The sequence below is a fragment of the Gastrolobium bilobum genome, unplaced genomic scaffold (assembly GCF_033153095.1).
Source record: "Gastrolobium bilobum isolate Gb01-03AN ecotype WA unplaced genomic scaffold, APGP_CSIRO_Gbil_v1 utg34075, whole genome shotgun sequence".
Classification (NCBI taxonomy): Eukaryota; Viridiplantae; Streptophyta; class Magnoliopsida; order Fabales; family Fabaceae; genus Gastrolobium; species Gastrolobium bilobum.
Window position 1 is genome coordinate 101,056 of NW_026896709.1, and position 24,716 is coordinate 125,771.

The 24,716-nt window shown below is 34.3% G+C and overlaps 1 protein-coding gene across 1 annotated transcript; it reads left to right on the forward strand.

Annotated features, from left to right (window-relative positions):
* The first annotated feature begins 8,280 nt into the window (after positions 1 to 8,280).
* Positions 8,281 to 23,702, forward strand: LOC133301565 (uncharacterized). The gene is given in 19 exon segments (XM_061501211.1): positions 8,281 to 8,556; positions 9,066 to 9,450; positions 9,890 to 10,015; positions 10,574 to 10,724; positions 11,380 to 11,429; positions 11,554 to 11,627; positions 12,309 to 12,550; positions 12,743 to 12,908; positions 13,026 to 13,137; positions 13,279 to 13,454; positions 14,840 to 15,069; positions 15,243 to 16,537; positions 17,726 to 18,128; positions 18,233 to 19,158; positions 19,247 to 19,312; positions 19,386 to 19,511; positions 20,704 to 20,948; positions 21,047 to 22,216; positions 23,415 to 23,702. Coding segments are annotated over 19 exon segments (6,099 nt in total). The 5' UTR covers positions 8,281 to 8,404; the 3' UTR covers positions 23,419 to 23,702.
* Positions 23,703 to 24,716: the final 1,014 nt, after the last annotated feature.

Genomic DNA, 24,716 nt, shown 5'->3' on the forward strand with positions numbered 1-24,716 from the left:
ACAACTAGACTTTCCCAAAAATTGAAGGGCTTGTTGATGGATTTATATTGTTTGAACGATTCATATCAAATCCTTATAACTTGAGGGAGATGGGGAAAATGTTTGTTTTGAGACAACTTGGGTGTTATTTTAAATGAAACGAGGTGTATGGTACATTTTTTATAGGGAAAAGTTGAAAAATCTTAAGTGGTTTTACTTTTAATCACTTACACTTCAAGTTTTTTTTAATCACTTATCCCTTGATGATTTTTTTATTTCAAATATATTTCAAATATATTTTTAATATGGTTAAAAACTTAAATACTCTACCTAGGTTACCCTTTTTATATGAGAATAGACTCATAATAAAAAAGGGAAAAATAAGAATAAATATGGTTGAAACTTATAACACTTACAAAAAAAAAGACTAAAAATAAAAAACAAGATTTATAGAAGACAAAAATGATCGAATATATCTAAATCAAAAAGAAGAAAATAAATTAAGGATAAAAAAAAGAAAAAAAAAATTAAATATGTTGAAAACTTATTACAATGCTAGAAAAAATAAAAAAAATAATCTAAATACAAAAGAATAAAATAAACTACCAAAAAAAAAGAATGAAATAGACCGAAGACAACAAAAAATAAAAGAAAAAATAAGATAACAAATAAAACAAAAAATAAATAAAAAATAAATCTATAAGTTCCTAACATATTTATTTTTATTTTTTTGTCCTGATATTATTTTCTTCTTCTTCTTTTTGGGTAGTCTGCAAGAAAATAAACCTGCAGAGATCAACTCACAGCAAATCTACGAAGCCAAAAAATTTGAAGAAAAATCAGCCAAATACAACGGCCAAACACCAGAAGGGGGAGGGAAAAATACACATGTTGTTATATAAGGGATGGTCTAAAGGATATTTTGACAACCAATCAACAAAGACATTACTTTCACTATAGGAATGAACTAATCTCACTTCCTCGTCTTTCTGTAACCATGTTCAAATACGAGTCACCAGACGAGACTTTTGAACTGCTCCTCCATTATTGATGAGCACAATACGTCTCCAACCACCCAATTTTCTTCTTCTTTTTTTCTTTGGTAAACAATTTTCTTCTTTTTAATTTAGGTATGTTTGATATTTATTTCTTCTAACTTTCTTTTCACTTTTAGCCTTTTTTGTCATTGTTAAAAATATGAAAAAAGAAATAAGACAAAAAAGAAATAAATTATTTTTAAATTTTTCAACATATTTGGTGTTATTTTTTCTATTTTTCTGTTCAATGACTTTATGTGTAGAATATATATGAGTTCTAAGAAACCATAACCCTAAGCTGAATATGCTTTAGGTTTCTTGTGCTCTTCTTACACAATAGACTCTATTGGGCTTTAGTGAAAGAGCTAAACCCAACAATAAACATACCATAAAACATAATTACATAAATAATGGTAAATCAAAAATTAGATCCACATTCAAACACGCAATCCGGCTCTGATACCAATTATAGATGCAATTGGATCTGCGGAAGCGTTTAGATCGTTGCGGTTTGGGATGCAATCATAGATGATACTCCACGAATTGGTGTCCTCTATCACAACACGAACTCATGAACTATTATCTCCTTTGTCACATCATGAACATATCTTTCTAGCACAAACAAATATCTCTTCTATCTGACAAGCATTCCAAACGATTTCTCGAGAGAGAATAGAAAGTGTGTGAGCACTTTTTTATATCTAAGCTTACCTCTTTTGTTCAATCACCTTAGAGGCTGATGATATTTAAGTGGTAGTATTTATAGAAATCCTAGCCCCTAAGCTCTTTGGGTTCTAGGCTTCTTGGGTTCTTCTTATACTTTTAGCTCAATTAGCGGCGGACCCAGAAAATTATATGACAGGGGACAAAAATTTATATTACTATTATAAAAAGACAATGCCAATTTTGGTTGGATGATCACAGAAAGAATACAAAAATACCTGTTAAGAAGAACTTAATAAAATTACGTAGTTTTTTGCCAATTTTTTTGTTCGAATGTCAATTTTTTGCTTCCGGTGACAATGGTCCAATAAACTCTCTATTTCAATGAGGAACTAGCCTTAAGACCCTATATTTTGTTTGTAAAATCAATTTTTTATTGTTTACCTTCATGCCTTCTGGTGTTATAAATGCACTTTCTTTGATTTCTTCAGTAAATTAATTAATGTGTTATTTATCTTTAGCATTTGGTCCCAACTAATAATTGATAATTATTACTGACCTTTTTTTCTTTGCCAACAAAGTCAAAATACTCTTCTCCTGAGTTTTGATATGACAATTTGTAGAAATTTTTAATGATTATAAAAAGAAAATTAGATAATCAATCAATATAAAATCAAATTCTAGACAAATTTGATAGGTAGAGTGAATATGCATTACTAACTGAACTCTTCTTTGTATAAATCGGAAAAGCCAACTTTCCACATTGATTGGGGAGGGTAGCAAACCAAGAACAAAACTTGCCATATATGCTGGCAGGTTGAAACTGATAAATAATAATTATCTCTAATTGGATGCAATGAACGAGTGGAACACTTTTTTATGAATAGCATAGCTTGTCTTTCACTTTTTAAAAGCATTTTCAAAATTTTGTTTTTACAGACTATGTTGCATATTATATAATAAAATATATTTTCATATTTTAAAGGGGGCGGGGCCCACCCAGAGGCGGACCGATGTTGTTGCCTGTGTCTGCACATGCAGACACAAAAATTTGAGAATCTTTTTTAAGGGGTGAGTGATTCAGGTCAAGTAAAAAAAAAAACTAGTAAGATTGAAAAGAAAAAATTAAAAATAGGCCCAAGCCCAACCCAACCAACCCATATAATTAAAAGCTTAAAGCTTCTTTACCAAAAAAAAAAAAAAACTTAAAACTTAAATCCTACCTCATTGCTTTGTCTCTTCTTCTTTTTTTGAAACATAAACCTTATTAGCTCCAAACCTTAATGGATATCAATGATTCCTGAAATTCAATCTTCATCAATTGGAAGAGAATCGCATGAGATTTTTCACGTTTTTTTGTTAAGCAAAGGTGGTCAACTTTGGATCAAATAGACATCGATAGAGGTTGGTTTTTTATCAATTAACTACTACAATTAATACATTTAAATTTTCTTTAAAAAAGATCTTCGGGGGCAGTGTGCACATATAATTTTTTTTTTCCTAGGTCCGCCACTGGACCCACTCTAGCCCCGATATAAGTCCGCCCCTGGTGGACTTAAGTAAAAGAGTACAAACTCAACATTCACACTCATTTTAAGCGTGGCTGAGTGTAATAAATTTCTAAATTGATTTAAAATATTATGTTTTCGAAACTTATTATTTAAATAATAATATATTAATAACACGTTCTCGGGAAAAAAGAGGAAAAATAAGAAAAAACTAAGATAACAGAGAGAGAGAAGGTAGAAAGAAGAGTCCGGAGAAATTGGAGAGAGAGAATTTGTAATTTTTCTTCTATGCCTTCTCCTTCAAGATACCGCTACGGATACTACTTTGTCCTTCCATCATCAATAGAATTGTAACAGACACAACATCAAGGCAATAACAGAAACACAATAAGAAAATAAAGGAAATTAAGAAAACAAAGGAATTTTTAGGAGCTTTTCTTTTAGGGTTTTACAAGAGTTATGTTGTAAGAAAAATGATTGTATAATGTTATAGAGATTCGTTTTGCGTGCTTTAATTTTTTATTTTTATTTTTGCTTCAAAAAATGCGAAAAGTGCGACTCCCACAAAATATTGTGTGTGTAGAAAACTTTTTTGTGTCATGTGAAATGATAGATGCAAACCCCTTTCTTTTATGCGTTGTGTTTCTACAAGAGAAAAAACAGTATTTCAATTCCACTTAAGCAAACTGGTGTGAAAAATTAATACACATGTCGCAATTTGTATTGCAATAGTACGCTAACGCACAAGTAGGGGTGGCAATACGGGTCACGACACGTTTTTGACCCGTACACTATTTGACACGACACGTTTTGTAAACGGGTCGTAAAACACAAACCCTGACACGACCCGTTGCGGGTCACGGGTCGACACGACACGACACGACCCGCAAAATTTAAAATTAAAAAAAAAAGTGAGATTTTTTGAAAAATAAATAAATTAAAAACAATAAAAAAAGATTAGTTTTTGTTTTTTGAGATTTTTAGTTCCTTCTATTCTTTTCTATACTAAACAATGACTATATATATCAATATATAAATGAATAAAAATAATAATATAATAAAATATTTAATAAAAAATAAAAAAATGACACTGTGCGGGTTGACACGCGAACCCGCGGGTTGACACGTGACCCGACACGAAAAAAAACAGGTCACATATACACAACCATGACACGACCCACCCTGACCCGCGGGTTGACACGACACGTGATTTGGCGGGTCGGGTCACAGGTCAACCCGCGGGTCAATACCTGTATTGCCACCCCTACGCACCAGTATTGTTGAAATTCAAAACTTCAATGAATATGTACGTACTCATGTTTTATTCGTGGAAGAATTTTAATCATAGAAAAATAAATTAACAGTGATGATTTTATAACTACTTATTTTATTATTTATTTTTTGTCTTTCTTTATCACTATTAATCCACCTTTATATAATTATGATTTCTCCGCATCACATTAATCAACATGCGACAGAATTTACTCCCCACATACACATATGACAACACTAAGATGATATGGCAAATAAGAAAGTCAATTAGACGTGTAGGCATTCAGCTAGGCAATTGTTAATATAGCACACGACAGCGTAAGCTTTTGTATCAAAGTGTTTGGCTTGGCTTATTCATATAAGGAGAAGAGAACTGGAAAAAAAAATTAAGCAAAACAAATACTAACTATAAAAAAAAATACAGTAGCATTTGCGGAATTGTGGTTGATATAATAATTGCAGGAAATAAAAAAAAATATAAGAGCCAAAATTCAAGTGACCGGTAATTTTGAGGATAAATTATTGTTCGGAACAGAGGTGGAGGCAGGGGTGCTAGGGTGGGCGGCCGTTCACGCTCTTTAAATTTTTAGATTTTTTTTATTAGGGGTGAGTGGTCCTCCCCTCACTAAAGAACAAGAGAGAAAAAAGATCAAACGAAGACGTTGCGAGTAGTTGTCAAAAATCACCACTTTTCAAAGCTTCACCTGATTTCTGAAAGTGAAGGTACACACGCACCCCATTAAATACCTTCTCGTTGTAAAGGTTACTATGGGGGAACTTTCGTTGCAGAGGTAGTGTGGGGTAACATTTTAGAGTTGAGCTGATAGACTTAAGTGAATGTGTTATTATGCAGAATCACAGAAGACATCGAGCACTCTAATATCTCAATTGTGAGTTCTTAATTATTATTGTGTTTAGATGTTTACAATAAATTTTGTCCAGCTACACATAAGTGGTGCATTTATCTTGTGTGTCGCGGCATCGCATCTAACCGTGGAGAAGAATTTTGATGTTCCAGGAGCACCATTGACTTAATGGTCCGGACCAATCAAAATTGGGAGAGAGGAGAGAGCAAAATTATTTTTTTATCAAGTGTCAGCCCCTTAATGAAAGGAGCACATAGGCCCGAAGCACTAAAATTTCCCCCAAACCGTGACCTATCCGCGAGATGTGAAAAATAAATAGAAATCCATAAGAAAAAAATTTGAAGAAATTTTTTTTATGGTGGACGTCCAATGATATGCATTAGAGGCTACTAAAGTCCTAACCAATTTTTACTTAGGCATGTCTTATGTATATTTACTTCGATATATCTTCTTTTGTACACTGACTCAATGGCAAAATCACTAAATTTACTTCTATAATAAAGTCCTAACCAATTTACTTTGGTTTGTACATTTGATTTTTCGCCCCTCTAGAAAAATATTCAGGCTCCGCCATTGGTATTTAGATAAAGACAAAATCAACTGGTGACTTGTAAAGAGTGGCGGTGACATGAATATAGTACATATAGGCTAGACGTAGCTTACATTGGGTGAATCAGAGTAAACCTCTGTGTCAAATCTCTCTTCCCTTTCTCTTTATTATTTTCGATTTGTGTGTCGATTCGAACAATTAATTAATTCAATCTTATTTTTGTAAAAAATATATTAATGTCGTGATATAACAGGGGAAAAACATAATTTTCTTAATAAAAGATTAATAGATCCGCTCATGGACATGAAAAAAAAATGCAGAAATGAGTTACCCCTAGTAGAAACTAGCAAGGGAGTTGAATATAAGTTATGTTTGCTGCAAGTTTTATGCTTTGAAAATACAACTATTAATTTAGACATGTTGAGGTGGTTAATATAAAACTAATATGTCGAGTGTTGTTAATTTGGATAGTTGTGTTAGGGAGTGTTAATTAGAAGGAGTTTCTTACCTTTTTAGTCTTGTATTTAATTATTTTTGGTATATTATACAACAGCGTTTATATGAAAATAAAAGGGGCAATTTTTTTTTAATATAATGTTATATTAATAAAAAGGGAAAAGTATTTCTTTATTTATCGGAGATAAAGTTATCTCCAGTGAGCTCAAAACGACGTCGTTTTGGAGTTATAAAATTTAAAAATTATAAAGATAAAGACTAATATAACCCTGCAATATATTAGAATTACAAAAACACTTTGATTTTTGCCTCAAAACGACGTCGTTTTGAGCTCACCAGAGATAACTTATCTCCATTGTCCGGAGAAATCCTTTACCCTAATAAAAATTACAAAAATATAACTATTTTGAACCAATTTACGGATTTATTGTACTAAGTCGTGCTCTTAGTAGGCATAACAAGTCACGCATCACACAAGTGCAACCTATGCAAAGTTGCATCCCACACAGGCACGACTCGTCCGGTGACAACATACATCACAAAAAAGTCAACATTTTGATTGTAAAACTTCGAAAAACCATAACTTTCGACTCGAGTATTCGAATAAGGTATTTTTTATTTCTCATAATTTTTTAAGATCTACACAATGACATCTTATTGAAGAAGATCTGGTCAAATTTTTTTTGAATACCCGAGTAATAGTCCATCTAATGGAGCATTAGAATTCCTTTTGCTACCAACATGGTCAAAATCAAATTGCTCGATACTTTGAACATATTGCAAACTTTAATTTGAAGGCCTAACCATGATGCACCCATAATCGCTACATCATGGATTTCTCCTAAACATGTATCCTACGTAGGCAATATAGATCGAAGATTGATTATGTATAAGCCACCAAGAAATAAGCTAAAAAATAAATAAAATAGGAAGCAGAATTAGGTCCAGAGATCATATGTGCATGCAATATATGTTGGTTTTAGAAGTTATCAATATGAAAGAATTTTCTTTTACTATCTCACGGATAAGTGAAGAATTTAATTATGCTTTCCAAAATCAGAGCAACAAGTTTGTGATTTGCACATTTTAACATTTTTAGGTTATGGGGTACCGTTTATGATAATAATTGGCAAAAATCCGTTCACTCCAAGGGAAAAATTATGTGGAATTGATTAATGGCACTTGAAACGATTCAAATTTTAAAGCTTTTGTTATTTGTTGATTTCTGGTCAATGAAACAAAATTAGTTGCAGATCGGTTTAATTTTATACTCTAGAAAAAATGGACGATATTTTTTTTCCTTTTTTCTCTTGACATAGTATAATAAAGTATTATTATAATTAAATATACATTATTATATATATATATATATATATGGTTTTATAAGAGTTATGTTGTAGGAAAAATGGTTGTGTAATGTTTTAGAGATTCGTTTTGCGTGCTTTAGTTTTTTTTTTTTTTTTGCTTCAAAAAGTGCGAGCCCCATGAAATATTGTGTGTGTATGAAACTTTTTTGTGTCATGTTGCATGATAAATGCAAACCCCATATATATATAGTCTCAATATAAATAGTAATAGATTGTGTCATTAATCACATTTTTAAAATTTTTGACCAAATTCCCTTCAATGAAATGTCATTAATCTCTAAAAGTTACGTGGAATTAAAAATAAAAAATTAATTGATTTAGACACCGTTATTATCTTCCGAAATTTTACGATAAATTAGTGAATTTTTGGTTTTGGTGTCACGTATTGTCAGTGGACGCGACTTTGCATAGCTTTGCGCTTATGTGAGGCCTCACTTTTTGCGTTTGTGTGCGGCAACAACTGAGTATAATAAATCCGTAAATTGGTTCAAAGTAAATATATTTTTATAATTTTTTTATTAAAATAATAATATAAATTCACCGTTAAAGTATGAAGAGCGCGAAATAAAACGAAAAAAAATGGTTAACCTAATTTCCGCCATTTTCGTCTCGCAGGTTAAAAGAGACGTTACCATTCCCGATATCATTAGTATGATGATGTGAGAATTTATGTGCGAATTCAAAAGCTGAGGTTCAAACCCTACCAATGTCAATGGCGAACAAACTTGCTACTAGGCGGGAGCTACTGGACCGGTGGAGAGGCATCGAAGAAGAAGAAGAGAATGACGGCGACGGCGACGACTGCGATATTGTTGATCTCTCGAAACGTCGTAGCCTCCACCTCCACAAAGAACAATGGTTCTCGCCAATTTTCCTTTTTGTCTTTAGCACCAGCAGCAATCAAATTTCCTATCAACTAACCGCTATTTGTTTTAATAATCACAGAGTTCCAATGTAGAATTAGGTTTCTCTTCAATTATAATTTTTTTTTGAAAGGGAACTTTTTTTAGTAGTTGCGGAAATATAAGTAAATTCAGAGTGATGGTCTTGTTTATAAATAAAAAATAAAAAATTTAGAGTGATGATACTTACATCAGATGTTTACTCTATTTTCTGCATATACATTATACATTTTCCCCCTCCCCCCAGAATAAGCACTGGATAAAATATAGTGAAATTTAAAATAAATAAATAAGTGATTATGAGACATAATCATTATTCATGCTTAGTGATTATTGGGATTGTGTTATTCTTTTCTTCTGCATGAAAAGAATTAAGCTATGTTCTTATTGAGGCACTGTTGCCTTGTTGATTTCATATCTTATGAGCCTTGGAATTGTTTCCGTAACACCTTTAATTATTGTCAGGTTTGCAGATGCATATAATTTTCTAATATGTTTGCCTAGTGAGAGTCATATTTGGTGTGGTTCATGGGATATAATGGGGCCCCTTCTGGAGACTTTTTACAATTACTTCAAAGATGACAGCCAAGATTCACCTCTTAGGCGTTTATGGAAGAGAATCTCTGATGAAATGCGGCGCTGCCTGCAATGCATTTCTCAGCATCATCAAGCCCAAGACATGTATAATACGGAGTATGAGTCTAGCTCTATTGGTCCTCTTCTTGATGTCTTGCAAAAGCTTGATTATGAGAGGGTGACATTACACCTGCGGGATATCAATGCAAAAGTGGCAGGGGAAGAATATGATCCTGCTCGTGATAATGCTGAAGTTGTTAATGTCTTATATGAGGTACGTTTACTGTTGCTTTCCTCTGTCCCTAATTCTAAGTCAGTATAGTTGATATAATAATTTACATTCTATCTATTTGAATTGTGTCTTTATAAGTAGAGATTTTTGTTGCTTTTGAATAAGTATTGGAAATTTGTTGATTGTATTGTTACATCAAAATTTATTTTCTGTTTTCCTCAATATATGATTACATATCTTTTTTCGCATTGGAATTTTTGATACTGGATGGATTGAAAAGTTCATGGAGAAGTGCAAATTAAATATGATTAGACTGGGAACTGATGGATTTAATTTTATGCTAAAATAGTTATTCTCTTCATGTTGTTATAAATGCACTAATTTGTATCTTAATTCCATTTTATTTTGTTTGTGTATAAATTTTCTAATTTGAAGCTCAGAGTTTATCAATTTATTTTCCTCCCCCCTTCATTTGACACAGGTATTGATGTTCCCAATCCTCTTAGATTATCAGCCTCTATTCAGTGAGTTTGAGTTGTTTATTGAAGCTATTGATAATAAGCATGAACTGGCTTTGTCCGGGAATCAACAATTTCCGGTAATTTTTGTTTCTTTTACTTGCTGCATATTTCTGCTAGCAGATTCACTATTTTAGATTGGTTACACAGTGAGCCAATTTTTTTTTTCCAGGGAGTGTATGCATTACTTTTTTGCAAGAGAAGTGTTCGTTCTGTTGGATATCGGTTAGCAGGATCAATGGGAAAGCTGAGGTACTTATTGTTCATTGGCATGAAAAGACTTCAGCTTCACTAATTGTGATTTCATATTTAAGTTGATGATGCCCCATGGAAGTTGGGTTTTCTGAAAGGAAATTGTGTGTATAAATCCCAGAAAAAATATTTAATAAAATCTTATCTAAAAACGAGCATCCTCTTTTATGAAAAAATAAAGATATGGAAGACATGAAGCCAGAGTTTATTTCAGATGTGTGGTAGGGTAGGGTATGGTTTGATATATTACCAATTACCATTCATGGAATCGTTAAAATAACCTCATTCTTATCTTTTCCTCAGCACTGTATTAAGATATAGTTTTCTGCTGCGAGACATTTAGAAACCTTTTTATCTTTTTGGTAATGATCAATGTGTTTGTCTCTGTGTAGAAGAGCAACAGACCTGGAACCTTTGCAGCCATTGCTTAAGAAATTTATTGGCTGTTTAGAGGCAGATACTTTGCCATTGGCTTTGGAGACTTCAACACCAAGAACTCATCTGGATCGTGTGTCTTTATGGATTGGTATCAAATCACTGTAAGAAGTGTGTTTTAATTGTACCAATCTTTAATCCAGTCTTCTCTTTACCAGTGTTTTCATTATACATTTTTTTGTATGTTTTGTAAAGGCTTGGCTTCTTGGATCCTCCAACTTTTGAAGAAGGGATATTGGAACGCTATCCCTTTTTTCTGGATATTGTACTCAATCATATTAGTGGTGATTCACTTGAATTTTCACATGCGGTTACTTGCTTGAGACTACTCTTCGAAATGCTTGGTGTGTATTTTCTGTTTCCAATTCCAAGGGTCTTATTTTTAACTTATATTCGTTTGGCTGACATTTTCTTTTGTTCTTCTGGCTTGTTTTAAGGTTGTAAGCTTTGGTTAAGGTCTACATTGTCTCCAAGTGTAATGCGCAACACTCTACTTGGTCAATGCTTCCATATTCACAATGAGAAAACCCATAAAGATATTTTTGGTCTTTTCCAACCTTTTCTACAGGCATGTATGCATCATGATCTGCTGTTTGTTTCTTTGTTTTTGTGTGCGTGTGTATATTATATTATATATATTGGGAGTTGTGTTAACATTATTTAGATGTTTGATACTTTGATCCCATGTTCCAGTCTCTTGAAGCATTGCAAGATGGGGAGCATGAAAAGCAACGTAGGCATTTTCTATACTTTCTCCTTCATCAAGTGCCAGTGAGCAGTAACTTCAGCATTCTAACAAGAAAATTGGCATGTCAGGTAACATTTAGATTTTTGCATGATGGCTGTATATAATGTGTGGCCTGGTTGGTTTTAGTAATTGACACTGCAAGTTGTTTTGGCTTAATTATATTTAATATATATTTCAAGATTGTCTTTTCAGATAGCAGTTCTTGTTGTACACCGAGGTTACAAGATGAACCCACCTTGCCCTCCTTTTGAGTGTGCGCATATGTGGTATGTAGTCAGTCCCCCCCTTCTGGTTTTGAAATTAAAATTAGTAACTGAGTAGTCGTTGTTTGCTGAAAAAAGAAGTCAGTTTACCCCGCTTCAATATAATAATGCAAACAACTAAGAATGCAGTCATGCACTGGATTGTAACTCTGTTATTTACCATGACACATGGAAATCCCTTTAATAATATTTATTACTGAAAGTATAAGTTGTATCTTTTTTACAGATAAGGATCCTTTTGTAGGCATATTAAAACTTTATGAGCAAATGGACACTTTCCTATAACTTCTTTATCTGTATAGTGGACATCCTGATAGGACTATATCCTATTCCCTATTTAGAGCATCCCTTGAAGCTTGTTCATGTTACTGCATTCTACTTATTGCTGGGAAAACCAGGAAAAAACCTAAAAGTGATTTTGATGAGGTGAAGCACAATAATGAGCCTTCTTTAATGCTGCATTTCCGTTGCCACAATAGTAAGGTAGGGGCTAGGTACCATATTTGTAAAATGTATGGATGTGAATGTACATACCGAACTGTCTGAGAACTCAATACAAAACTGCTGCGAGTATATAATATGAATGAGCTTAACCACAAAGCGATGCATTTATGATATACTTGGGCTAATCCTTTATTCATTAGTGTAGTTAACTAATCATTTCTCAACATTTGTGTTGGACAGGGGACCTGCCCTTGTGTCATCTCTGAAGGACTCGTCGCTTCACAATTCATTAAGGCAACCTGCGTTTGACCTTGTACAGACTATAATAGTATCAGATGCTACTGCTTTAATATATTCAGTGCTGAATTGCTGCACAAATCCAAGCACAGATAGTGACATGGCATATGAGGTCATTGAGTTGGATGATGAAAATGATATTTGGCTGCCAACTAGTCCAGATGGTGAAGAGAAGAGTAGTAGTAGTTCTTGGAGTCAATTCAGAGTGCAGAGTAGAATGACTGCTCAAGATTGCCAAGGGTGGATGTGCATTCCAATGTTGTGGCTTGATGTTTTAGTTGATATCTATCCTGCTGTCCTTCCAATTTCATTTTCCAAAGCTGTTTTCTGGGCACGATCTCGTTTTCCTATGGTAGAACTTGAGGATAGTGCAGAAGTGGTGCTTCCTGTCAGATCTTGCCTTTCATCTTATGCTGCAGAAATTTCCTCTTCATTTGGGTGGAAGGTTCCAACTGGTTCTGATGATGGTGGAGATGGAAACAAATCAAAAAACTCAGTTGAAGTGTTGACTATGTCTTTTCCTTTAATAAGAACATTTATCAGGTTTCTAACACCAGCTTGACTTTATGTTATGTTAAATCAAAGCTTGAGCATCTTGTGGTTTTAAGTTAAAAGTAGGTTTTTAATTTCTTTACTAATTAATCTGGAGTTGTACCTCAGGTTAACTGCACATTTTTTAGTTCAGATGGGACAAGGAGAACTTCGAAGTCAGTGGACTTGGGAACCACTGATGAGTGAAAGCTTGATCCTTTCACTTTTGGATCCAAATGATGTAATATGCCAAAATTGTCTAGAACTTGTAGATCATGTCTATTACCCTATTATTGAAATGTGATGAATTTTTCTCTCATACTATTTCGTATTTGTGGAATACAGCCGACTACAATATGCATAATTTGTTTTTCCCATGCAGGATATTAGACAATTTGGAAAGTCTATGTTGGAACAAGTTTCAGATACCCGGGGTCTTTCATGTGGATTGAAGTTTCTTTGTTCTCACATGCCCTCACTGTATGCAACTATTTTGGGCCTCAAACATGCAATGAAACTGGTAATGTTTTCGGAAAATGTTTTCTTGATAATAATGTGGTTGGTGCCCACCCTTTGTCTGTGTAGAAAGGAAATTTCATTAGAGAAGAGAGAAGTGCACCTTAGGAGAAGTATAAGGATCCTCTGAAACAGGAGCGGAATGACTCAATAAAGCAACAGTCCATTCTTTTTGCATCCTAGAAATGTAAACTCCCTTAATACAGCCATGAGTGGATCCCCTAGTGAGAAGCCATAACACACTCTTGTAGCATTTGTTGGGGGAAAATATATGCCCCTGACGTGGTGGGCAATCTCCTCTAGTCAAATACACCAGAAAATTGCAAAAGTCAACTTACTGCAACAGAATTATGGCCTCCCTATTCTTCGAAAATCTTAAAAATGTAGCTCTGAAGCTACAAGTTCTTTCTGTGTCCAATTATATTCAGTGAATTTGATCTTTAGATTTTGTGGACATGCTTCTTCATGCCATTGAAATAAGGTGTTGGTGTAAATTGACTTTTGTCTAATGGTCCTGACTCCCTTTATTTTTGCAATTTTTACTAATACCATTGTGTTTTCATGCTAGGTCCAACTGGATTCTGTTTTGTTGAAGTTTCATACTCTACATCATTTTTGGTTTCTTTTATGCAAATTACTCAAAGACTGGGGTCTACCTGCTCCAGAGTTGCCTGAAAGCATGCATAGTGACTCAAAGGTGCCAAAATTCTCTTCACAAGGCGGGTTTTTGAAGCAGCCGGCTTTTGATTCTTTGCCTGTGGATATTGATAAACATGTTTCCGATGTTGAACTGAAAACAAAGGAAAAGTTTGGTTACTTACTAGCTGGAATGGCATGGCCTATTTTCTGTAGGTTCCTGGTGAAAGGAAAGGAATTTATTGATTACAATCTTAGCCAGGTATTATCTTGCCTCTTTTTCTTCTTGGTGAATTATCCCCCCCCACACACACACAAGTTATTTACACTGTTTAGTGTTTTTTAGTAATTATTTAAATGAACATGTAGGTTGTATCATGGTGCTTTGTAATGCTTTTATTATTTGATGGAATGCAATTATGAAATTTTTGTTCCTTTTTTGTCATCAAACCTGTCATTTAAACAGCTTGTAACGAACTCTATATATCTACTGTCCAAAACTTATCAAGGAACATTGCTTGTTGTCAATGATTTGAGACTTCAATTTTTGCTGCCGATTTCAGAATTGAGGTTAAAATCTATTAAGTAATTGATATATCACTGCATGATTAATCACGTTTATTTGGGTTTTATTTTGCTTTTCCTTGTCCTCCTCACTTCACTGTTTATTATTCTTTCTCTTCATCTCAATGAATTTCTTGTTTTATAAAAAAACATAGCTTCTTCTTTACTTTGATAGTTCTCAGATCAACATCTTGGTTTTAGAGACAGCAAGTTCTTCACCTTCGTAGCTCCTTGTTGTTTCAGATGACTTGTGTTCGTTTACTCGAGATTCTCCCCGTTCTTTTTGATAAACTCCACCTAATAGGAGGTAAAGATCTTGGGAATTTCACAATGCTGGTACAAAATAAATTTGATTTCAAATGGCTTCATGATCTCATGGAATGGGGGAAGTCATCACTTAAAGTTGTAATTGTTTACTGGAAGCGAGCAGTTACGTATTTACTAAATCTTTTCAAAGGTTCTTGTAATAAAAATTCTGTGTCAACAATCATGAACATTGAAAATCTTATTTCAACCGGTGAGTTTTATTTTGTACTTAATTAGGATCTTGTTTGAATTTGTTTTCTCGCATGATTCTGTGAGTTTTATGTCATTAATTTGTTTTGTTTTTGCTTTGCGATGTCAATTTAGATGGTTATACTTTGGAAGAATTGACAGAACAAGTTTCTCGCCTGTCTGTTTCTCTATCTGGGGAAGGTTCTCATAATTTTCAGGAGGCAAATGTGAACCCCAAATCATTGGTATCTAAAAACTTGCCTTTTGAGAAGACCTGTTATACTTCAGATTTTCATTCTTCATCCATAGAGGATACAGGGGTGCAAATGTTGGACTCTAAAATGATGACCGGCAAAAAAGAGACTGAAAGTGTAATTATTCTTTCAGATGATGAAGTGGAACCAAAAGTTCTTTCCAAGAAGGTCATTTTATCAGTTAGTGAGACAGATCACCACATGTCTGATGACAATATAATGTCATGTGATGCTGGTAATAGTTTACCAGCTACTGACCTTGCTAAACAGAATGTTTCTTACATGAAAACTTCAAAGCAAATGCAGGAGACCGTTCAGAAAAAGGCTTTTACTGAAGTTTTCAAACTTTCTTCTCAGAAATACGACTCTGGTAATTTACATGATAAACCTGTGGTCACTTCGATTATTAATTCAAAAGGCCCAGGCGGTCATAGGAGAGAAGTAAGCTCAAAATCTAAGGATAGGGTCAATTTGACAAAATTTTCGGATGAAGCTGTCAGTGATAAAAATTTGAACTTAACTTGCAGCAGCACAGTTCCCGAAACTGGTGACCCTATGCCAAGTACTAGTAATAAAATGTCAAGTGATTTTCGGGATGCTGAAGATGTTCCGCTACAGAAGGCATTGAAATCTGCGGGGCGTATGAAGTTGCACGTACCAAAGCCTCCTTCAGTTTTTAGAAGACAAGTTATTCAACTCAAAACGCCTCATGAAAACAGATCCGGTTGTCTCCATAAATTAGAGGACCCAGTGAAAAGATTCAAGCCACCAAGGTTGGATGATTGGTATAAATCTATTCTTGAAATAAATTATTTTGCGACAGTTGGATTGTCATCCTCAAGAAAAGATGAAAACCGAATTGTTAACAAATTAAAGGAAGTTCCTTTATATTTTCAATCACCTGAACAGTATGTGGAGATATTTCGGCCATTGGTTTTGGAGGAATTTAAAGCACAGATGCAAAATTCTTTTCTTGAGATGTCTTCATGGGAGGAGATGTTTTATGGAAACCTTTCTGTGATGTCAGTGGAGAGAATTGATGATTTCCATCTTGTTCGTTTTGTCCATGATGATGGTGATTCTGCAACATGTAGGAGCTTTTCAGAAAATGACCTTGTTTTGCTAACAAAAGATCCCCCACAAAAATCTTCTCACGATGTTCATATGGTTGGAAAGGTATACCGTTATCCATGTGTCATTGCTATCATCTAAAGAGTTATATCAAAGTCTATGAAGTACGACGGTTAATTGATTTAGGCCATGCATGGTTGAGTGGGTGGAAAATATAAGGGAAGAGAAAATGAGAGACATGATGAATTTTTGTGTTGAACAACACAATAGAGACTGAACTATATAAACAATAAGTAATACATATAAAATCATTGATACCCTAATTAATGCAAATACATGATTTGGTTAGCTTATACAATGAATCTATACACTAATTACATAATTTCCAACACCTCTCTTAAGTTGGAGCATATAGGATGTATACGCCAAGCTTGTTACTTATATAACTTTATCATAAGACCTCTGAAAACTTAGTGAAAACATCTGCTAGCTGGTCATTTGAATTAATGAAATGAGTGGCGATGTCTTCATCTAAGATCTTTTCTCTAATGAAACGACAGTCTATGTCAATGTGTTTAGTCCTCTCACGAAACACTAGATTAAAGGCAATATGCAGTGTAACTTGATTATCACAAATGAATGTCATCTACATAGGCTTCCCAAATTTTAGCTCTTGAAGAAATTGTTTGGGCCAAATGTGTTCACAACTAAATGCATGGTTTAATGTTTTGCTTCAGCACTTGACCTTGCAATTATGTTATGTTTTTTACTTTCCTAAGATATCAGATTATCCTCAATGAATATACAATACTCAGAAGTGGATCTCCTATTATTAGGGGACCCTACCAATGAATATTTGAGTATCCAACAATTCGAGTGTGACCTTTATTTTTTATAGATAAGTTATTTTCCTAGAGCCTCTTTAATTAACACTAGAATACAAATTACTACATCCTATTGTTCTTCCCAAAAAAACTTTAGGAATTGACTTATCACACTTACTTCAAAAGAGATGCTTGGATGAGTAAGTGTGAAGTTGTTTAGTTTCTTAACTAATTTTTTGTATCTTCCGGGGTTCGAAAGTGGCTCCCCCTAATATGGTAGAAGCTTAGCATTTGGATTCATATGATTGTGAACAAGCTTTGCATTTAATAGAATAGTTTAGCCAAGGATGTCTATGGCTCCCCAATGTGGCAAAAGCTAATCCAATGTGGTTTTTCTCCTCATTCCAACCTAAGAAAGGGGAACCAAACAAATCTCTGTCATGCTAAAGCTGTCAATATGTGTTTGCAGGTTGAAAGGCGTGAGAAAGACAATAAAAGAAGTTTAAGTATTGTTCTCATCAGGTTTTATTTTCAAAATGGTTCTTCACGTTTAAATCAAGTTAGAAGGAATCTCACTGAGCGAAGTAAATGGCATGCATGCCGCATAATGAGCATTACCCCACAAATTCGAGAATTTCATGCATTGTCATCACTAAAAGGCATCCCTTTACTTCCACACATTTTAAACCCTGTCAACGATTCCTTTTGTCTTAATGAATGTAAAGAAGGAGATCTCAATAAGTTGTGCCAGTCATTGCAGCAAACTCTGAGGTCATCATTTAATGTTAGTCAACTTCAAGCAATAAGTGTTGCTATTGGAACGGCTAAACCAAAGAAAACTGTTGAATTATCTCTTATTCAGGGTCCTCCAGGTACTTGATCCACCCCGAGCTCTCTCTTGACTTTAAATATTTTATAATTTTTGTACTTATGATTTTTAACTCATAAGTTTACATGTATGCTTATGTAAATGTAGGAACTGGGAAGACGCGAACTATTGTTGCAATTGTCAGCGCCATTCTAGCTTCTCCTCCACAGAAGATGAATTGGCTAAAAAATCCTTTAGATGAAAACTTCAACCAAAATTCATTTTCTACCTATTCAAGACCAAAGATTAGCCAGAGTGCTGCCATTACGAGGGCATGGCAGGATGCAGCCTTGGCTAGACAATTGAGTGATGATGTCCAAAGTTCTTCAAAATCTTTTGGAAATTGCGTGAGACAAAGAGTGCTTATCTGTGCTCAATCTAATGCTGCAGTGGATGAGTTGGTGTCAAGAATTTCTAGCCATGGTCTTTATGGAAGTAACGGGAAAATGTACAAGCCTTATATTGTGAGGGTTGGAAATGCAAAAACAGTCCATCCAAATTCACTGCCATTCTTTATTGATACACTTGTTGATCAACGTGTGGCAGAAGAGAGGATGCATTCAAATGATGGGAAGAATGATATGAGGGTAGATTCTTCATCAGTGCTGCGGTCTAATTTGGAAAAATTAGTTGATTCTATTAGGTTCTATGAAGCCAAGCGTGCTAACTTAAGGGATGGGAATTCTAATGCTAAAAGTCATCAGCCTAATGACTCTCGTATGGGAGATGAGAAAGTAATATCTGATGCAGAAATTGAAACGAAGCTGCGCAAGCTGTATGAACAAAAAAGGCACATATATAAAGATCTTAGTAATGTTCAGGCTCAGGAGAAAAAAGCCAATGAAGAAACCAAGACTCTTAGGAATAAGCTGCGGAAGTCTATACTAAGGGATGCCGAAATAGTGGTAACTACATTAAGTGGCTGTGGTGGGGATCTTTATGGAGTTTGCTCTGAGACAATGTTAAGCTCTAAGTTTGGGGGTCCATCTGAGCATACTCTCTTTGATGCTGTTGTAATTGATGAAGCTGCCCAAGTATATAAATCTTTTTTCTGCTATAAATAATTTATCTGCTATCCTATAGTTTTCTTTCTTGCCTTCTGACCTATTTTTGCTGCTACAGGCTCTTGAGCCTGCTACTCTGATTCCTCTTCAGCTTTTAAAGTCAAGTGGAACCAAATGCATTATGGTAAGAGTACTAACTTCAAAACTTTTCAAACTTCTGGTATAGGGCTTAAACTGAGCTTTCTAATTTATTCAAGGTTGGCGATCCAAAGCAGCTTCCTGCAACTGTCCTCTCAAATGTTGCAAGTAAATTTCTTTTTGAGTGCAGCATGTTTGAACGTTTACAAAAGGCTGGGCATCCTGTTATTATGCTTACTGAGCAGGTACATGGTTTGCCACCGGATATGATCTTAAAATGTGCTTTGGAAACTACTAGTTTGAACCCTCATTGCATGCTGTATATTTAAGTGGATCTAAGAGCATCCATCATATTCTAAATGGCCTATATGAATATTTGGTTTTTGACAGAAGATAATGGTGTTGTTTGATCCAGGTAGCTGACCCCATCCAGTAAGAAAAGGCTTTGTAGTTATTGTTGTTGTATGATTGGATCAAACGATATAGAAAATGCTAAGTGAGATGCAACTTTATCTCGAGATACTCGAGATAAAAAGGATCCTATTTTGGGATAAGTTTATTGAATGATAGAATAAAAAACATCCATAGGATATTGTTCTGATGTCTTACTATATTAGTAACTACTCATTTATTTTTGCACTGCTTGGCCACTATCTCCATGTGGAATATGCGTTTTCATGAGTTTGGTGAATCTTTGGAGTGTCTTGAATTTGAATTTGGGAGATGTTTCTTTTGATTAGTTTCAGAACCTTCAAAGAAACTTTTGTGGCAGAGTACTATTATACTTGCATTTGGGATATTTAGCTGAAGGAGAACGCTTGAATTTTTAAGGGGGAAGTTTCAATAAATAAATTCTATATAGTAAATGCCTTCCATGGCCTGCACCTGAGTCATGGAGGTTGTCGTATGAATTCCTATGAATCAAAACTCAATGTACTTTGTACTGAATTCAATCATACATTTGGAGAGATGGTAAGGATTGAACTATAGATCACTTAGTCAACCATGTTTTGATATTATGTAATAACCTTTTTTCCTAAAACTCTACAGGTTATATTTTGCATCTCATGATTGTTGAAGTTGTTAGCAGTGTATAGGGGTAGACCCGTTTTTTCCTATGTTCTAGATAACCCTTTTTAGTCCTTGTTTCTTATATTTATTTATTCATTTATTTTTCTTCCTCTCTAATATACTTTTTTTCCTCTTATTTATTTTTTTCTCTCTTATTTTTTTTATTTTCCATTTTTTTTCTTATTTTCATTTTCTTTTTCTTCTTTTTTCTATAATCTTTTCTTGCTTTTTGTTTGGGCTAGTTTGGAATAAATATTTTGTTGATGTTGGTGTTGTTTAGTAGGCATGCAGTGTTGTATTTTACATTGCCCTGCTTTATGATTGAAAGCTGAATCCCTTCCTTTATGATTTTCCTCACAATGGCAGTATAGAATGCATCCAGAGATATGCAAGTTTCCTTCGTTGCATTTCTATGACAACAAGTTACTAAATGGAAGCCTTATGTCTAGCAAATCAGCACCATTTCATCAGACCAAGAGCCTTGGGCCTTATGTATTCTATGATATCATTGATGGTCGGGAAGTTCGTGGGAAAAACTCTGGTGCAATGTCGCTTTGTAATGAGCATGAAGCTGATGCTGCAGTTGAAATACTAAGGTTTTTCAAGAAAAGGTATCAATATACTGTCCATTTCTCTCTTACATTTCTGATTCTAAACTTTCTGTTTGTTTTGATGCTTGCTTACAAAACTCTATACAATGCCTCCTAAGGTACCCAACTGAATTTATTGGTGGAAGAATTGGCATTATTACTCCATACAAGTGTCAACTTTCACTTCTGCGATCTCGTTTTCTTAATGCATTTGGATCTTCGAGTATAGCCAACATCGAATTTAACACTGTGGATGGTTTCCAAGGTCGAGAGCTGGATATTTTGTTACTTTCTACTGTAAGAGCAGCTCTTTCAGGCACTGCTGCATCTGAAGTCAACTCAAGCTCTATAGGATTTGTTGCTGATGTAAGACGGATGAATGTTGCCTTAACAAGGGCCAAGTTGTCACTTTGGATTTTGGGTAATGCAAGAACTTTACAGACAAACCATAACTGGGCTGCTCTTGTGAAGGATGCTAAAGAAAGAAATTCGATCATGACAGCCAAGATGCCGTATCATTCAATGTTTAAAACAGCTAATAATAAGTGCTTTCTTGAAAATTATGATAATCATGTAAGACCACCGAAGCATGAGAAAAAGGTTAAGGATAGTGGCCAGAATGTTACAAAATTTTTGGTTAATGACAAGGATACCTTTGAGAGGAAAAAGAAATATGTTGCTTCTGAAGTAAAGGACAGGAATAAGGGTAATGGGGATGAGAATACTTTTTCAGTTCTGGGAAAAGGTGCTCTATGTAAGGAAAGGAATTCTGAAGATGACTGTATTTCCATCAAGAAGGATAAGGCATGTCTAGTTGCAAAATGTGAAAGCAGAAGCTCCAGTGATGGTACGTTTACAATGTTAGATCAACAGGTTTGCAATGGTGAAAGAGAAGGCAAAGATCAAATGAAGATTAGCATGGGAAAGGCAAAATTGGGTAAGAGGCAATCAAAATTTCAAAATTCCAGGAATAGTTTAGACCATCCAATGGAGGAGACAGGTGGTGGGCTTAAGGCATCAAAACCTTCAGAATCGGAAAGACTGACTACGTCAGTGGAAGGCTGTCACAAAAAGAGAGATGCAGATGATCAAGTTAGAGCTCTGAATCAAAGTAAAGTTGCTGAAATTTCAAAAAGGAAACAGCGGCGTGAAGCTGTTGATGCTATTCTTTACTCATCTTTGATATCCACTACGAAGAAGGATGACACATCGACCAAAATTTCTGCAAAAAGGCCTTTTTCCTCATCTGTTGGAAATGGGAGTATGAAACCACCTAAGACAAAGAAATGGTAAACTTCCTCAACTGTTCTTCTAATTTTGTATGAGTATTTTTCTTTTGTTGATGTGATGATGGAAAGAAACGATATTGTCTGGAGCCTTGACAACAAATGTAAAGTCTTTCTAGATTTTCTTTTCTAGCTTTACTCAATTCTCTCCCTCTATCTCTCTCTCTTTTTATTAAAAAAAAGGGTGATATTGTTCCTTCTTTTCATGCTAATATTTATGTTATTGTTTAATTGTGTTAGAGATATATAAAACCATTAATGTAGTCTCACCTAACAGCTTAAACTTTTGGGTTAAATTGATATTTTACATGGTATTTAGAGCCTAACGAGAGGAACTTAATCCGCTTATTTTCTCTGGTGAACCCTCTGTTCATCATCTTTTCAATTTGTTTCTGGATACGGTCTCTTTGTCAATTTCCGGACGTCTCTTTTGTTCTTGGGTCGTCTATGCATTGTTGCCGGCCCTTTCTCCCTGCGAACCGCTGTCCGAAATTGGTTCTTTACAAATTGGATTGAAGAATGATTTGATTTAAGTTCCTTTTGTATTTTCTTCCCCTGTATTCTTCTCTTACCTATACATGCATATAAAGGGGCTACATTTTAGATAATGCCACTCCCAAGATGATATAAAGGATCAGAAGGCTCTCCAACTTCGTAGTGTCCTGATATTGGAATATATATATATATTTATATTTATTTAAAAAAAAGCATATAGTTGGCCTGGTTGTGGTTAGGGACGAGAGGGTTGACTGTATAAACATATTGTCTGTCTCAGATGTTGGTTTGTCGATTCTATTTCCTATGATTATACAACATGGCTATCTTTGGTATGTTTTCTCTAATTGAGGCATGCATGATATTTATTTATTTATTACTTTATTTTGTCATTTCAAACCCTAAAGAAAAAAAGCTATAGCTGCTATTAAATAGTAATGTTACTCAGCGAGAAAAAATTGATAGAATCCAACCAAAATTTGTTAAGATTCAAGGGTGGTTATTGGATAAGTCAAAGTGGTGGAAGCTACTTATCCATCCAAGAGTCAATAATAGTAACAATACATTCTGGTAAAATTTGTAACAGTATTTATTTATTTATTTTTGCTATCTATTATTTCCTGCTATAAAATGCAGGTTTCAGATTGCAAATAAAAGCTGGTTATTTGTTATTTGCATTTTCCCTGAATTTGAGATTCTTTTTCAGTTGAGACCAGATCAACGAGCACAGGATAAAGGAAGAAACAGTTTTGTACCGAGGACTAAAGCTGAAGCTTTTCATTGATCCTGTAGTGATCCCCTTTTTTACTAGCCTTACTTGGATGAAGATTTTTTGCTGCTCGAATCTGATGCTTTTCCATCGCTGATCTAATGGTGAGTGGATTTTCATTTGTGCTGTAATATGGATATCACTGGGAACTTTAAAAAGCGATTTCATTTTGTTCCAACAAATGAGTGTTGGCTGTAATGAGGAACAATAGCTATTTGTATATTTAGTGGCAGATTTGTGTAAATGTAAGAAATTTTGTTCATGATAGAATAATTGTATCCTTTTCTTTTGTTTGGGGAGAGGGGATTAAACCTGGCTGCATTATACAACTTATTTTTCCTTTCTTTTCTCGAAGAATTATATAGCTAAATACTTCCTTACCCAATTAACTAATCTAAGGAAGTTTTCGAGCTGGTCCATAAGATGGGATTCATTTTTCTGGAATTTTTATATCAACAGACGTCTAGTTCTATCTCTATCTAATATCCTGGCGAAGACTTAATCCAATTGAAAACTACCAAGTACTGCACTATGATAGACAATGGGCATGTTGTGTTTAACATACGGGAGATACTAACACCCCAATCCCCGTCATTATTTTAAGTATTAAACTAACACTAGATTCCATATCATTTGTGCGTTCATATAAATTATTGTGGATAGTTTTTGAACTATGGAGATGTATGGTAGATTGGCATTTTATCATTGCAATGTAAAATAAATTGGTGTATTAGGGTACTTGGATATTCGAGATTTCAATGCTTTATAATGTTTTGGTCTTTGACCAAAGTATTTATATGGACGTTGTTGTAGCGAAGTATTTCTGTAGACATTGTTGTAACACTAGTTTGTTTGACATTGATGTCATTAGGAGACTTTTATTTTATTTTATGTTTTACAGTTTAAATTACCTTGAGCATGACTTTCAAGATAAGAGACTATTTCAGATGCTGATACAAGATTGTAGGGATGCCAAGCATCTCATACGTTTCATGAATGTTAACAATTTCAGGCCATGAATAGATTTGAACCAATCATACCACTGTATTGTATCCTCTTACGATTAATAGTAGCTATCTCTACTTTCAAAACTTTCAAGATATGATGAAAGCAAAAAAAAAAAAAAAAAAAAAAAAAAAAAATTCGCTCTTGGGTTCCGCTCCGCAAGGGTCTACGCCTTCCTAACAGGGAAATTAAACTTCATCCTTGAGATAGCGCAGTTCTTGGTTTACAGAATCG